Source organism: Aulonocara stuartgranti (genome assembly GCF_965226115.1).
Source record: "Aulonocara stuartgranti genome assembly, chromosome: 11".
NCBI classification, from domain to species: Eukaryota; Metazoa; Chordata; class Actinopteri; order Cichliformes; family Cichlidae; genus Aulonocara; species Aulonocara stuartgranti.
The window spans coordinates 30473051-30487505 of record NC_138947.1 but is presented as its reverse complement, the minus strand read 5'-3'; the positions used below and the strand labels follow the sequence as shown (position 1 = coordinate 30487505).

Here is a 14455-nt window from a genome sequence, read left to right as displayed (position 1 = left end):
TGGTTCTTTCCACCAGTGCAGAGGGTTAGGTGCTGGATATGTGAAGACTTATCAAAGTATCTGAAATGTAACATTCCAGCCAGTAGCGGTTTTTAATATGGGCAACACGGGCGGTTGCCCAGGGCAGCATCGTGGTGGGGGGCGGCCAGAGGGAGTGTTCGCCCAGGGCGCCAAACAGGCTAGGACCGCCACTGATTCCAGCCTTCGCTCTAGTCCACTTGTTGGGCATCTTGGATGACCTCACTACATAGATGAATACAGCCCACATGGTTCTCACCAACGTATGCATTGCCAAGATAACTGTCTTCATGAACTGGAAAAATAAAAATAATCCTAATTCTAACCATTATAGAGACCGTCTGAAAGATCATTTTAGTCTTCCCGCCTTCATTATTGCGCTTGATGTGGGGGTAGGTACAGGCTTGGGGTGTCTGGGGATTCTTGGGGGACTCAACCTGGGGGCTGTGGTACTGAACTGAATGGGGATCTGTGGCTCTTGGGTGGTGTTTTCCTGGTGGTTGCCTGCAGCAGGGCTGGAGGAGGGTCTGTGCTGGCGGACGAAGGTTACCGACCTGGTAGTCTAGCTGAACTCTGGGTGGGTCCAGAGTGGACTTGGGGTTCTGGGCGTGCTCTGCCTCCGGGCTGGGGCTCTGGCTGGGCCTTTGGGGCTTGGGTCCTGGTTGGTGTGTCACCGAGGTTGTGGGTGGGTGCATGCACGGAGGCCCAACCCTGGTGCGGGGGGCCTCTGGTGCATCGATGGAACTGGGGGCCTCTTCAGCTGGTGGGGAAGTTGTTCTCGTTCTGCTTGTTTTCTTCTTTTAACAGATGTGTAGTGTCTTTTCTCACTGTCCCTCTTCCCCTCTGTTAATCTTTCCCTCTCCTTTTCTTGAACTTCTCCTGTCTGCGTCTTTCCCTTTCTTATCCCCCGGACATTTCTGTTCCGACTGTAATAACTTAAAACTTTAAATAAATAAATAAATAAATAAAGATCAGTCAAGTGGACCAGTATGGTAAAGCCGTAAGGATCCACTTGGGAAAACAAATCTGCTGGGCATTTTTCTTGGCCTTCAGACAATAATTCAGACTAAAGTATAAGGCTGATATTTCTCTCCGCGAGATCCATGGACCATCCATGTTGATCTGTCAGTCTGCACCAGGACTAGCACCGCCATCACTAGAGTGTCTGTGTGGAGAAGATTTTCCTCACAGGATACTTTGTGGATCCTCTTTAGAATGAAACAGTAGCGGAAACCAGAAATATGGCTGATGAAGAAGAACAGAAAAACTACATAATTAGAGATTTGGCTTTTTTTTCCTTTTTTTTTGCCTTGCAATAGTTATTCTCAAGCAATATGTTAACATGCACCTTGGTAATAAGTGACCTGAGGCTGCAGTTGTTTTTCTCCTTTCTCATTTTGAATCTCTTCCTCAGGATTTTGCCGTGGAGGTACTCCACTCTCTCCTCAGCAGCAGAGGGGAAGAACTGTTCACAGACCATCAACCTTAGCTGGGAGACTTTGGTTGACATCAGAGCCATAACAAGCAGAGTGAGCAGGATGGCAGTCAGTGGAATTACAGAACTATATAGCAACAACTTGGGTTTGGGGAGGCACTGCTTCTCAAACAGAGTCACAGAGTAGGAAAAGTCTTTTTCATGATTTTCTTGTCCAAGAGACATTCCAATTAAAGTTGCAATTCCCTGCAAGGATAAACAAGTGAGTCTTTTGTGGTTGAGATGAGGAAAATATTTAAAAAATAAATAAATATTTACTACGGTGTACTTACTTTGATGCTCATTAACAAAGGGATGTGGAATGGCTCCAGCTCTGATAACCTTGCTGTAACAATGTCAACAAAACAGTACAGCAAGGCGTCCACAGTTATGAATATGACCCAAGCTATGAAATGGGAGACAACTGGAATTCCAAATTTCACCATAGCTTTCCCTTCTCTTGTTGTGGGACGGGCGGAGGGAATGAAGGTGTACAGCTGCTCCTCCTCTGCCGTGAGGGGAAGGACGTGGGATTTTCCTTCCGCCTTCTGCTTCTCGTCAAAATGAACAAACTTGCTGCTGATGAACCTGTTTTTGTATTTCATGTCTCTGCAGTATTTTTTTATGTGCAATGCTATAAACATCATGAGCACGAGGAAGCTGATGGCAGGAAACATCCTGTCGGTCACTGAGCTCACTGTATTCATCAGGGCCTGTGCATATTTAACAGTCTCGTTGAGCTTCTGCTCTGCTCCTGCGAGCCTCTGCCTGAATTCTTCTGATTCCAATCTTGGAGAGACGTTGAGCTGGGAGTCAAATCTCACTACTCCCAGGTTTGTAACCCCTTTGAGCATGTCTCCGATCCACTTCAACATCTGAACATAGTTAGTAAATGGAGCAATGATGGAGGCTTTTTTTGCCTTCAGGTTGCAAATCATACTCCTGACCAGCAGCGAGAGGTTCTCCAGAGTGTTACGGATGTTCTTAAGAACCACTAAGCTGGTTCCAGCAGTTAACAGCAAGTTCCTACTCTTTTTCATGAAAATGGATATAACAAAAAGAGTCCCTAAACACCTTACTCTCTTTGATAGGAAGAGGGCAACAGTCAGCAGTGTCCCAAAGCAGGCGGCAATCCCCCCAGCCACTGCTAGCTCATAGTCCTGAGCGAAAAGGAGGTACAGGAGGAGCAGGGAGCTGAGCAGGAGGCTGGAAATGCTACAGATGAGGAGGAGAAGGATTGTTCTTCTGAATCCATCCCTTTTACCAGTGGTGAACACATCCACAGCTTGAAAACCCACATCTTTAAGGCTTTGTTTTACTGCAATCCATGAGAAAAGCATCCTGGATATTAAAGTAGACGTTGAAAAGCAAAAGCAAAATTGGAATGAAATGGCAGGTTATAAGAAAATCATTAACAAATACAATATATTCAGTAACCACTGTGCCCGAAAAGACACTTGTGCTGAACAGAAAGGCGAAGTAGTAGCCTGATGTATAAAGCTCAGCAGCTCTTCTGATTCATGTAGAGCGCAGTCGCCTTAAATACGACAGAAACAGGAAGACTCTTGCCTTTGTCATTAGTCATTTTGTAGTCATCCCTATTTTTCAACCACAAGCAGAAGTAAACAGAGGCTGAATTATGAAACAATGATAAAATACCCTTTTACAGGAGTAGGTGATTTCAGAGAATCCTAATATTCAATAGAATTAGAAGGTCCGTGTGACTGTATTCATTTGACCCTATATGGTCATCATGTTTGTCACATGTCCAAAATGCCAGGCAACTTAACGTTAAGTGGTTAGTGGTCATGTGATCTGCAAAACCTCAATGTTGTAATGCTTAACATCAGAATTTCAGCACTGTCTTGGTCAGCACATTAAGTTCTGTGTACTTTATTCACACACTGAGGCTAGCATTGAATGTTTGCTTCAGAGAGAGGTGATAAAAAGAAAACATTTTCACTGATTTGTGAGCGTGACCTGAATACTTAGCGAGTGTATTTAGCTAATTACCTTTAGAACAGGCTTCGATTTTTCAGACAAAGAAAATAATACTTCAGAAAGTCTATCTTGTGGTATTTTCCTTCATAGTAGACACAATAGATGCCTTTTTTTAGGTTTAATTGGGAAAAAAAACTTGCACAACCCTGTCAAGGAGAGACCTGTTGAATTGAAACATTAAGCGAAGTAAGTTGTCGACAGAGCAGCCGGTGTGTTTGTGGTGTGGACCCGAAAAGCAGACAAGGGAGAGACTGAAATGAAGTTTAATCAAAAAGCGAGCCGTTGATTTGGCTGAAAAAGCATGAACACAAAAACAAAGCAAGGCGAACAGGTGCGAGAAGTAAAACTAAAACCTATGAAAACTATGACAAGAGAAACATGAACATAAATCTGAGCAGGTGCAAGAAAACCAGAAACATGGACCTGAACAGGATTATGAGAAAGCTGACGTGACGTGGAGGGAGGAAAACAGATGAATCGACAATGAATTAGTGAGAAAGAGGACTTACATACACAGGAGGGTAATGGAGAAAACAGCTGACACAAATGAACCTGAACGCCACAGGGGAAGTACAACTAAACACACTTAACATGGAACACCAGACTCTTCGCAATAAAACAGGAAAGAGAAAAGGGACGTAGACAAGACAACACCAGCTTGACAAATAGAACATGCAACACGAAGACATGAAATACATGGGGAGACAGGGGGCACACAAAAGACACAAGCAAGGAGACACAGAAGAAACATAACTAGATCAAAACGCAAGTAAACCTTAACTAAAATAATAACACAAGAACTTTACATGATTTCAATATAACAATCAAAAGTACTAAACAAACTCACAGACCCTGCCCCCTGACACAGAAACACTGGTTTTATTTACATCTAAACGGATTCCCTGTATCTGCACACTGACTGGGACTCATTCATTGCAACATGAGACTCTGTCACAGTCACATAAAATCAAATGTATGTACTTGCCACTGCAAATGGCCTAGTTATTACATGAAATAAGCATCCATAATCACATATTTGAGAGGAAAAAAACCTGTTAACTCAATATGAGTAAATAATCACTGTTTACATGTATAGTGCACTTTAAACGTATTCATATGAATTTATTTGTGTTTTGATGGGAAAGCAAAAATTCTCTCTAAAACATCCCATAAACTCCAAAAACAAACAAATTCAAATAAAAACATCTTCACTGTGCAGAATGTTTGTCTGTTAAATGTTAAATGTAAGAGCTGCAGTCTGCCTGCTGAGAGTTACTAGGTGTATGACGTCACAACGGAACAGAAATACCCATATAGAGCAGAGGCTTCAGTCATTTCACTGCCCTTCCTTCGTGAGTGCACAACAAAAATCCGAGCTCGTTGTTTAAGTGTCTAAATATCGCATTTTGAAAATTTTTTGGGGAAGAAACATTGTGAATACACTGACAAGCTTCAGGAAAACTGTTGCTGTATTTATTGGATCCAGCCAAGTGGTGTAGCATCTTTTTACAAGAATGCAGCGCCAAAACCTGTCGCCAGTGTCTGAGAAAGATCAGCTGGGTTTAAACCCTGTCAAGCTCCCACTAAAGAGAAAGCGAATCCAGCATGATGCTGCACAAAATTGCAGCAGAAGTGCTGACAGCTCCTCCCCAGCAAGGGGAAAACGCAGAATCTGTGGACAGAAATTTGTACTGAAAAGAAATTTCAGTCAGATTTCAACCAACTGCAGAAGCATCACTGAGGCCTGCTTTTCAGAAAGAAAAGGGATGAAGAAAGACACAGACAAGAATGAATCAGCTGTGACACCACCAAGCATCCAAAAAAGTGCCGCTATCACGATGATCCGACTCAAAGGCAAGAAATTGAATGATACGGCCTCGAGTTTCCAGAATGATGCCAGATCCTCTGAAAGCAAAGGGATGGAGAAAAAGAGGCCAGAAGACCAGAAAGTTAGAAACATTTGGATCGTTGGCTCAAGCTACGTCAAAAGAGGAGAGTTCGGAGCAAGACAGAAGTTTGGAGAGAATTTGGGACTTAATGCCAAAGTCCAATGGTTTGGCAAAGGAGGGATGGGCTGGAGCGGCGTCCTTCCACGTTTTTATGAAGAGTTATCTACACGGAGCCCGCCTGACATATTGATTATCCACGCTGGTGGCAATGATTTAGGACTCATGTCTGCCCAGCAACTTTCTGGTATAATGAAGATGGAATTGATGCAACTGCACAAAGAGTTCCCCTCAATGACGATTGCTTATTCCTGCATCAATCAGCGCCAAGTGTGGAGGTATGGAAGTCCATGGAAGATAAATAAGGACAGGGAGATTGTCAACCATACCATGAGAAAGGCTGCCCACTGCTTTGGAGGGGTGATTATTGAACATCCCTGTTTGAAATTTTTCGACAACACAATCTTTGTACCAGACGGAGTCCATTTCACAAAGAAAGGAAATGAACTGTTTGTGACCAGCATCCGCTCCACCACCAAGAACATTCTGCAGTCAACGCAGAGAAAACAGATTTGAGGCGTCAACCTCTATAATCTGACTACACATATGAACGAGAATACTGAATAAATGCAAAGTCAAAAGAGCAGTGTGTAAAGACTCCTGTGCTTACAGATTCTGAATAGAGATTAGGAAATGTTTGTGACAAAGACACATACACAGACAGTCTCTCTCTCTCACATTTACACTCACACTACAAGAAGATTGTGGATTCACGTGTCTGTGTATTTTCTAATTTTTTATTCCATGTGCTGTATGTTTATTTTTTATTTTTTTAATGCAATAACTGAAATAACACAGATAGAAATGAATAAATGAACAGATAAAAGATTCACATGAATAAGAGGAGGCTACAGAGATTTTTTTATAACTGTTTTTGGAAAAGCAAAGTGTGTTTGGCTATTCTGACTGCAAAAGCTGCCAGAGAGGACAGGATTTAAAGCAAAACTAAAAAAAACAAAAAACACCTTTAAATCTAGGGTGTCAAACATAGGGCCCAGGGGCCAAAATCGGCCTGGCAAAGACTCCAATCAGTCCCACTTGATGGCTGGATGGCTAATGTTTTTCTACTCTACTTAAGCACTCAAATCACTTTATACAATACATTCACCATTTAACAAACATATTTGGGCAAACTCCTCTTCTACATCTAAGTGCCCTCTGTCTAACATTCACACACACATTGATGAACACACTGGGAGCAATTTGGGTTTAGTATCTTGCCCGAGGATCTTCAGACTGGAGCAGCCAGGGATTGAACCCCCAGCCTTCCAATCAGTCACTGATTTGTATGAATTACTCCGGGTTGTTGTAGAGGAGGTGAGCCACAACCACCGTCAGGCAACAAATCACAAAGAACTGTGTTTTTGTGTTTCTTTGTCTGTGCTCATGCATGGTTTATGTGCAATAGCATGCATGTGTGATTGCATGGGTTTCTATGTGTCTAAATGTTTCTCATTACACTGTGTGGAACTTTAGAAATGAAAGGTGGATATCACATTTGTCATTTGTACCTTACATGTCTTCTCCAAGCTCTTCATTCAGGTGTTTTGGAATGGGGAAACACCTACAAACCTAAAACAAGCCATCCTAAGGACCGAAATTTAGAACCATTCCTTTACCATTATTGCATGAAGAAAAGTGACCTAACTGGCAACATTGTGCAGTTAGGTCAATAAATGAAATCAGAATCTGTCTATAAACAACTAAAAAGAGCAACTTATTCACATTGATGTAAAAGATGATGTAGTGTGTGTGAGTGTGCGTTAATTTGATCATCACTCAACTCTTGACATCAGTGTAATATCATTTTTTTTATTTTTAATTTGAAAAATAACTTACATAAATCTCTGTACTCAACCATACTTAACCAAGACATAGCCTTGGCATTAACACATTGCACCAAAAAGAGAAAATGAAAAGGCATTCAAAAGGATAAATAACATGTCTTTGTCATCATGAGGCATTTTTCCTCTTCCAAAAGAATCTATCAGTCTACTTGTGGTAGCTTGTTTACTCAAATTCTGACATCTAAAGGTATGTACAATGAAAATGAAAATATATACTGTAGCTTGTTAAAGCGACAAGGTTTTTCTCTGACATTAAAATGCATTATCTTCACGTGGAAAAGGAACAATGCCTCAATTCAGTTTCATTCAGACATACTGCAACTATAAGATTCATGTACTTCCCAGACACGAGAAGTATTGTTAATTACTAAAAATAGAAAATAAAAAATAAACTGGTCTTGGCTTTTAAATAAAACTAACAAAAATATAGTAAAGTAATTTCATTTTCATTAAAACAAGAAAAAAAAATTCTGTGGCAATATCCCTTATTATTTCAACTTGTGATTAGCTCATCTTCACAAACAGTGATGTAAAATTGAACCATGGCAACACGCATGTCGCGCATGTTTGCCGTCTCTTGATTCGGTATAGACCTCTTTGCTGTACCAGTACAGATTATTTTTGCATGTTCGTCAACAATACTGAAATAAAATACACTTGCAATCACAACTGTTTCGCCAGCATCCATTAAATATAAAATATTTTCCTTGTCATATTTTTTCTTCTTCTTTTTTTTCCTCAAAAACCTGAAAGAAAATGTGACTTTCGGGTGGGGTGGAATGTTCTGTTAAAACTTCAATAAATGGCCCAGGAAGACCAAGAACTAATTTGCCATAGAGCTCAATTTAAGGTGAGGGAGAAAAGTAATGAAGTTGACATGCACTGTACAAGAAATTGCAAAAATTCCAAATATCATCTTTATCAAAACATGCTGAGTTACTGTAAGGTGTGCCCAAGCCATGTTGCAAAAGACCCTTTTCAACATGCTTGTTAAACAAATCCAAATCCAAAAGAAGGAAGAAAACAAACATAGTGAAACGATACAGTACTGTAAAGTAACCAACAGTCCTAAAATCTGGACGATGTCAGGGGACTGAACAATGGTAGCAATGAATAGTACGATGAGAAGTACCCTGGGAAAGGAAGAAAAAGAGAAACATGTACAATTTGCACATTATGTTTATCTTTATAAGGCATTAGCCTTTTACAATGAAATAGATCATTTACATTTATTTTCATTATCACTTTTTGTCACATAAACATTTTCTGTTAAATAATTCTTAAGTTCCCCTTTTCTGCATGTCTGCAAAATGCAGATTCATGAATGGTGTAAAGAATGATAAACAATGTCCTTTTTTTTTCAGTCACGATGTTGCATTCACTCCCCTTGAAAACCATGCACTAGTGAAAATTTTCTTTAAAAATAATATAAATTGTTGAAAATGGCTGATTCTGTTTATTTTCATCTTTTTTTTTTGCAAGTTACAGCCTCAAGAAAATAATTTTCTTCTTTCTTTTTTTATTCAGCTAAATTTGTGTCCATGCAAAGAAACTAAAAAAAGGGAAAAGAAAAATCTCATTTAATTTTCATACAATATATCAACAGAGAAAGAAATATGGTAAGATTGTACATCTTTTCATGGAGTTTGGATTGTTACTGTATTTATTTATTTTTTGGGGGAAGGGGGTGTTGAGGGCAGCCACTTTAAAGTGGCATTTGATTAATCTTTTACAGTGCTTTACCAGTATGGGTTGAACGGGATATATGTAGAGTATGCAGGGTTTTTTCTTTTTGGGGTCTGTGGGAGTGTGGTTACAAGCTGGGACACACCTCACCCAAAGTGATGGTCTCGAAAATTCCATCTACACGGCTAGGTCTGTTGGCGTGGCGTGACCAAGCATCTGGTTAGAAACACTGTCACCCCCTTCAGAGACAAGTACACTGACATTTAAAGAAAAAAGTAAATAAAAGAAATGAAAACGACACAGGAAAAAAAATAAAATCAAGCAACACACAGATTTTTCATTCGAAAAGGGCTTCTGTAGAACTCATTCAGAGGTTCCCAGTGTTGACCCCCATGGCTTCGAATTGGATGAAAACCTGGAATTGACGGATTCCTCGTGCTAAGGAGTTCATTCCGGCTTCCTCCAAACAACAACAACAACACCTGGCAATCCCTGCTACCAGGCGCTCGCGATACGCTTCGCCACATGCACAGTGTGCGTGACGTTTTTGCTCAAAACACAGGATCACGTTTGCACCCCTAGAAACAGGCTCAGAAGACACAACATCAAGCATGCAGTGTAACCGGGGGGGGCGTGACCTGTAATCGCAACACTGGCTGCTACAACAACGCTATCAGTCCACACGCTGCTATGATCGAGAGAAACTGTCCAGTGAGGATTGGGAAGCTCTTCTTGTCAGTGGGGCCAGAGTAGGGTCCACCAGTGAGGAAGGAGGAAAGAGCTTGTACCAGCCAATCACCATGTTGGACAGGTCCAGCTCATCTAACAGTATCTGAACTGCTCCCATGAATGATTTATGGTCCATACGTCCATAGTCACCCCATACGATGACCTGCAAACAAGAACGAAAAAAACTTTAAAGGATGGAGCAAGTTTAGAAAGATAAATGAAGTCAACAGTCTTGGTCAAAATTCAATTCAGTTTTATTTATTTAGTGCCAAATCACAACAACAATTGCCTCAAGGTGCTTTATATTGTAAGGTAAAGACCATACAATAATACAGAGAAAACCCCAACAATCAGATGAACCCCAATACAACTTATATAGCTTTTTATATGAAAAAGCCAATCTGATGTGCAGAACCGTATCAGCTGTGTGACCTTGCATTGAGGCCAGCAGACTGCAAGGAGAAATGCTAATTGTGACACTTTGTTGCAGTCTAAAGGAATAACATTCTTACCTGTAAAACCTTCCCTCCTGGACTCTCCTCAAACGGCAGTTGCTGCTGATAAAGAGGATCCAAGGTTTTTCTTGCTACTTTAGTTTTCTTTTTGGCTATGCAGACTCCGTTTTCCAAAAGGTAGACCTTTACATACGGTGCTGGAAATCAAGAAAGCGTAAAGGAGAGATGAGCTTTTGAAAGGTTTCCTTTTCTCTTTCCGCAACCAAGTCATGCTTACCTTTATTCACTCTGTGAATACCTGACATAGACTAGCACATTTAGTAGCTTTGATTACCTGGCAGTGCCTTGGAACCTGGTTTTCCCACAAGGCCACGGGCTCTGATGACCTCCACCTCCAGTGCACCTTTCTTCTCCACCATGCCAATCTGGATGTCTCCTAAACAACCAACAAAACTGAAGATTTTAACTTGTCTGAAGTGAAGCTTTCATCATTTCAAGCTACAAATCTCTGTAAAAAAAAAAAAAAGGAAAAAAAAGGATAACTGTCCTCACCCATAGGGGGAGTAGCCAATGTCTGTCGCCCAACCAGCTGAGCAGGGCCAAGACCATCCAGGAAGTCACTGAACTGGGCATCTGAGGACAGCCTCACACCAGGGAAGATGAGACTGAAACATTAACAAAGAAAAAAAAATAAAAACACCAGGTGTTTATAGTTAGACTAGAACCTGATATAAGTTACCAAATGAAATTCTGAATTTTTCGTGTATATAAAAGCTGCTGAATTAGTTTTCTGATCGTCCGCAGAGCACAAGTGCATGTCTCCTTACTTTCCCTCGGAGCTGTAGCTGTTCATGCTTCCGTCTGTGGACTCCCTGCTGGCCTGCCGAGTCATCCTGCTTCTCATCTCCACCGCCAGGCCTGTCTCTGTGCTCCTCTGGATAGTGCTGCGCAACTTTTTACCTCCCGCTTCTGAACACAGAGTTACACGCACGACACAAATGACAGAGAAGGAGAGAGAAGAATTGTCAGTCCACAACACTGAACTGGGGGGATGCGAGTCGCACGGCGAGAACCATTTGCGCGGATTATCACTGGTGTACGAACGCTTTAATCGGCTCGTACATAAATCTTTCCTCAGGAGAAAACGAATTTCCTTCGGGATTAATAAAGTATTCTGATTCTGATTCTGAAAACAAAGCGCACCTCAGTGAATTCAAATTCTATACCAGAGCACTGCCGTCTCTTTAAAAAGATCGATATTAGGAACACTATGTGCAGCCTTCCTCCAGTCTGCGCCACTGACTGCCTATGGGGGACTTCTGGGAGCAAATTCACCTACAAACATCCACTGTCTATGCATCCCCACCCCTCCAACCCAAACCCACCATCCTGACTGATCCAAGAAGAAAGCTGATTCTCTCCATTAAGCCTCCCGCTGCGCATCGCCACCTGACCGCGTGCGTGTGGCACAATGTGGACACGCCTGCGGCTTACAAACACACAACTCCTCAAAAGTATAGTATGTCTGCTCTACCATATATACACACACACACACACACACTTTTCATATCCCATTTAAAAAAAGGTTGGCAAAAAGTTGTCTTTTACTTTCAGTAAGCCTAATGTGCTGAGAAGCTCCTCAAGAGATTCAAATGAAGTGAAACATTATAGGTTAGTTCTAAAAACCTCCGTATGAGCTTTCTACATACACATGCAGCTGTGTTAAACTGAAAACATGTCCCCTTCTAAACATTTAATTGTGCACTGCTACGGGGTGATCCAACCATCACTAAATGTTTTCATGCCTTTTGCAGGTATGGGATTAATTTTTTTCTTCTTCTTCTGTGTAATCAAATTTAGCACTATTTGGTCAGAAAATCCCTGCAAAGCCTGATGAAGGTAATAACACAGAGGTACTATACACAAAGCTTCAGCTCATTACTACAGGGTGCAAAAACCGGCCGTTCACAGACCTTATGTAATTTCTCTCTAATATTTTGCAAGTTTGTGCAGATGAGTAATTTCTAGGCTTCAGCAGTCCTAATCCAGTTATAGGCCTTGCAGTCTTTACTCTCCTTCCTCTCTCCTTTGTTTGCCTTAGTAGAGGAGGAACTGAAGATAAAAAAAAATGGATCATTTTGTGCCTCACACAGACATAAAACAGGCATGATGCTCTTCAGCCTTGAAATCTCAGTTATTCAGCTGGCCTCCGCCTCCTCTTCCTGCTCTTCACATTTTTTACAATAAGAGAAGCAGCCACAAAGGTCGTCTCTGACGTCTGCAGCAGACCTCCGCTGTCATTCAGTGGCCAGCCAGACGTTATCAACGAACTTGAAAAACACATGATTTATTAATGGTAATTCTCTTCTGCTTTTGACACAAGTTACAAGGCACAGTCTTGGATTTATGCAGCTTTTGCACTATATCAAGCACTATGTGATCTTATTTGAGTGCTTTAAATACTGTTCCAATGCATTTCAAATAAACGCTGTATGTATCCGCTCTATAGACAAAAATATACAGAGGTGCATTAAAAGCAGTGGCAGATAAGATAAAGATTAGACTGTTATAAGTGTATGTCGGAGAGTAAGTTACTTTTATAAACTATCCAGCAACCGCGAAGCAGGAGAGGCGTCAAAACGAGACAAACTGGCTCATCTCCATAAGTTTGCTGCCCTCCAATTGCGACCCTGCCAATCAGGAAAAGATAGCGAGTCTAGGGAAGCTGCCAATGGTGGAAGTGTGAGTTTAAGTGAGTGTGAAATTGTAGCTAAAAAAAAAAAAGGAGGAGTGGTGAGTAGTGTGGCAGAAAATATGTTGCCAGATAAAGCTACAGAAGAATAGATCACGCGCACTGCAAATCTTCTTTTGTAAATACAACTGCAAATAGAACAAGAAGTGATTGTGAGGCTGAGCTATAAATACACACAGTAGGCGTTACGCTACCTTTTAGGAAATTTGAAGTGACAGTCAGAACAACGTTGTGGTTCTAAGCAAAAAGAAAAAGAAGCACTACTTCCAACTAAATACTAAAGAGGGATTCATTCCAAATACAGAGTCCTTTGTTTTCATCCACAGAATCAGAGTCACAGTCATGCGGGGCAAATTAGGTTTTTAGACCAGCGTGAGTGCCATTTGTAAGCAAACAGACCGGTTCCATTTTGACAACACCACCATTGGTGGCAGCAGCAACAACAGATGCAGAAAGAAGTGTGACTGGCCCACAACTAACTGATGATAAACTGACCACCCACAGATGAAATTGCACATTAAGCTTTATGTCATCATATAACCAGATCATGCACAGTATGGACAGCTCAAGCCTTATAACACATTACACTTACTGAAATAGACTAATTGAGCTAAACATCCTAATTGAGCTAATAACATTTCTGAACTTTCCAACGTCCCAGTTCTCTCCCATGCCAGTACCTCTGCAGCTTCCCTCTCATCCTAAATCTATCTCCCCTTGCTCACCGCCATCTTTTAGTTTAAGCCGCACTGTTTACCCCCCCAGCAGGAAGCTTTGGCTGTGACATTTCCCCGCCTGTCATCTTACCTCCGTCCTCCTCATCAAAGGAGTTCATGCAGGGGAAATAGACAGCCAACGCTTCGAATGATGCTGACAGGCTCATCTTGCTCTGGGAACACTGGATACGCATCCCAGGAGCCGGAGGAGAGGTATCGTTCCCCTGCCTGCCCATGGTGACTGGTGGCTGTCCTCCTCAATGCGGTGAATTCGATGCTCAAGGCGTCAGCTTTGCCCTTTCTGGCTGATAAAAGCTTTAAAATGTATCTCCAATCTATACTATTCGATGGATTCCTAAGGCTAGCAGTAGAAGATGCTCTGCTGTAACAGGAGAGGGATCTGGCATCTAGTCTATCCCTAGATGCTCTGCTGACTGCATCCTAGGTAGAGCTTTGGAAAAACGCTGCTTCAGTAGTCAAGTCTTGTGCTGTCTGGGTCTGACGTTCCTGCTGCACCTCTTTCTTCAGGGGGGGAGGGGAGAGCGCTGCATTGCGCTCCGCCAATCAGAGGGCCGGGCTGCTCAGACGCACCTCGGCAGGCTCTGCGGGTGAACAAGCTCTACCCAGAGATACTGATCCCCCCCTCCTCCCTAACCCACTCCGTTTCTCAGCAGTATTTTTTTTTCATACCCTTACTTTTGTCATTTGCTTTTTCATTTTTCTCTCTGCGCTTGTTCTTTTGTTCCCTTTGTTCCGTTCATCACTACTATT

At 41.7% G+C, this 14455-nt stretch overlaps 2 protein-coding genes across 33 annotated transcripts in view; both read right to left on the bottom strand.

Moving 5' to 3' along the window:
• Nucleotides 1–1187: 1187 nt before the first annotated feature.
• On the bottom strand, nt 1188–2838 carry dcstamp (dendrocyte expressed seven transmembrane protein). The gene is made up of 3 exons (XM_082550884.1): nt 1786–2838; nt 1367–1699; nt 1188–1263 (listed from the first exon to the last, which is right to left on the bottom strand). Exons 1-3 carry the CDS (start codon nt 2830–2832, stop codon nt 1204–1206), a joined length of 1440 nt encoding a protein of 479 aa, XP_082407010.1. The 5' UTR covers nt 2833–2838; the 3' UTR covers nt 1188–1203.
• Nucleotides 2839–7291: 4453 nt separating this feature from the next.
• Nucleotides 7292–14455, bottom strand: part of rims2a (regulating synaptic membrane exocytosis 2a) — a 159153-nt gene continuing 151989 nt past the window's right edge. For 31 of the 32 annotated variants that reach the window (XM_082552311.1, XM_082552312.1, XM_082552306.1 and 28 more), the window contains 5 exons: nt 11044–11185; nt 10769–10881; nt 10551–10652; nt 10274–10413; nt 7292–9924 (listed from right to left, as the gene is read on the bottom strand). In XM_082552311.1, the coding sequence (XP_082408437.1) occupies nt 9721–9924; nt 10274–10413; nt 10551–10652; nt 10769–10881; nt 11044–11185 (701 nt within the window). In that variant the 3' untranslated portion in view covers nt 7292–9720. Of the gene's footprint in view, nt 9925–10273; nt 10414–10550; nt 10653–10768; nt 10882–11043; nt 11186–13775; nt 14279–14455 lie in introns of those variants that run through there. The other variant, XM_082552330.1, reaches the window with a different exon arrangement.

What these genes read in the sequence shown, in the direction of transcription:
- dcstamp (XM_082550884.1), bottom strand. Translation starts at nt 2,832, where the DNA reads ATGCTTTTCTCATGGATTGCAGTAAAACAAAGCCTTAAAGATGTGGGT. An exon ending in CTTTGTTAATGAGCATCAAA is followed by an intron (nt 1,700 to 1,785) that starts GTAAGTACACCG and finishes TTATCCTTGCAG; the next exon opens with GGAATTGCAACTTTAATTGG. An exon ending in TCAGGTCACTTATTACCAAG is followed by an intron (nt 1,264 to 1,366) that starts GTGCATGTTAAC and finishes CTTCTTCATCAG; the next exon opens with CCATATTTCTGGTTTCCGCT.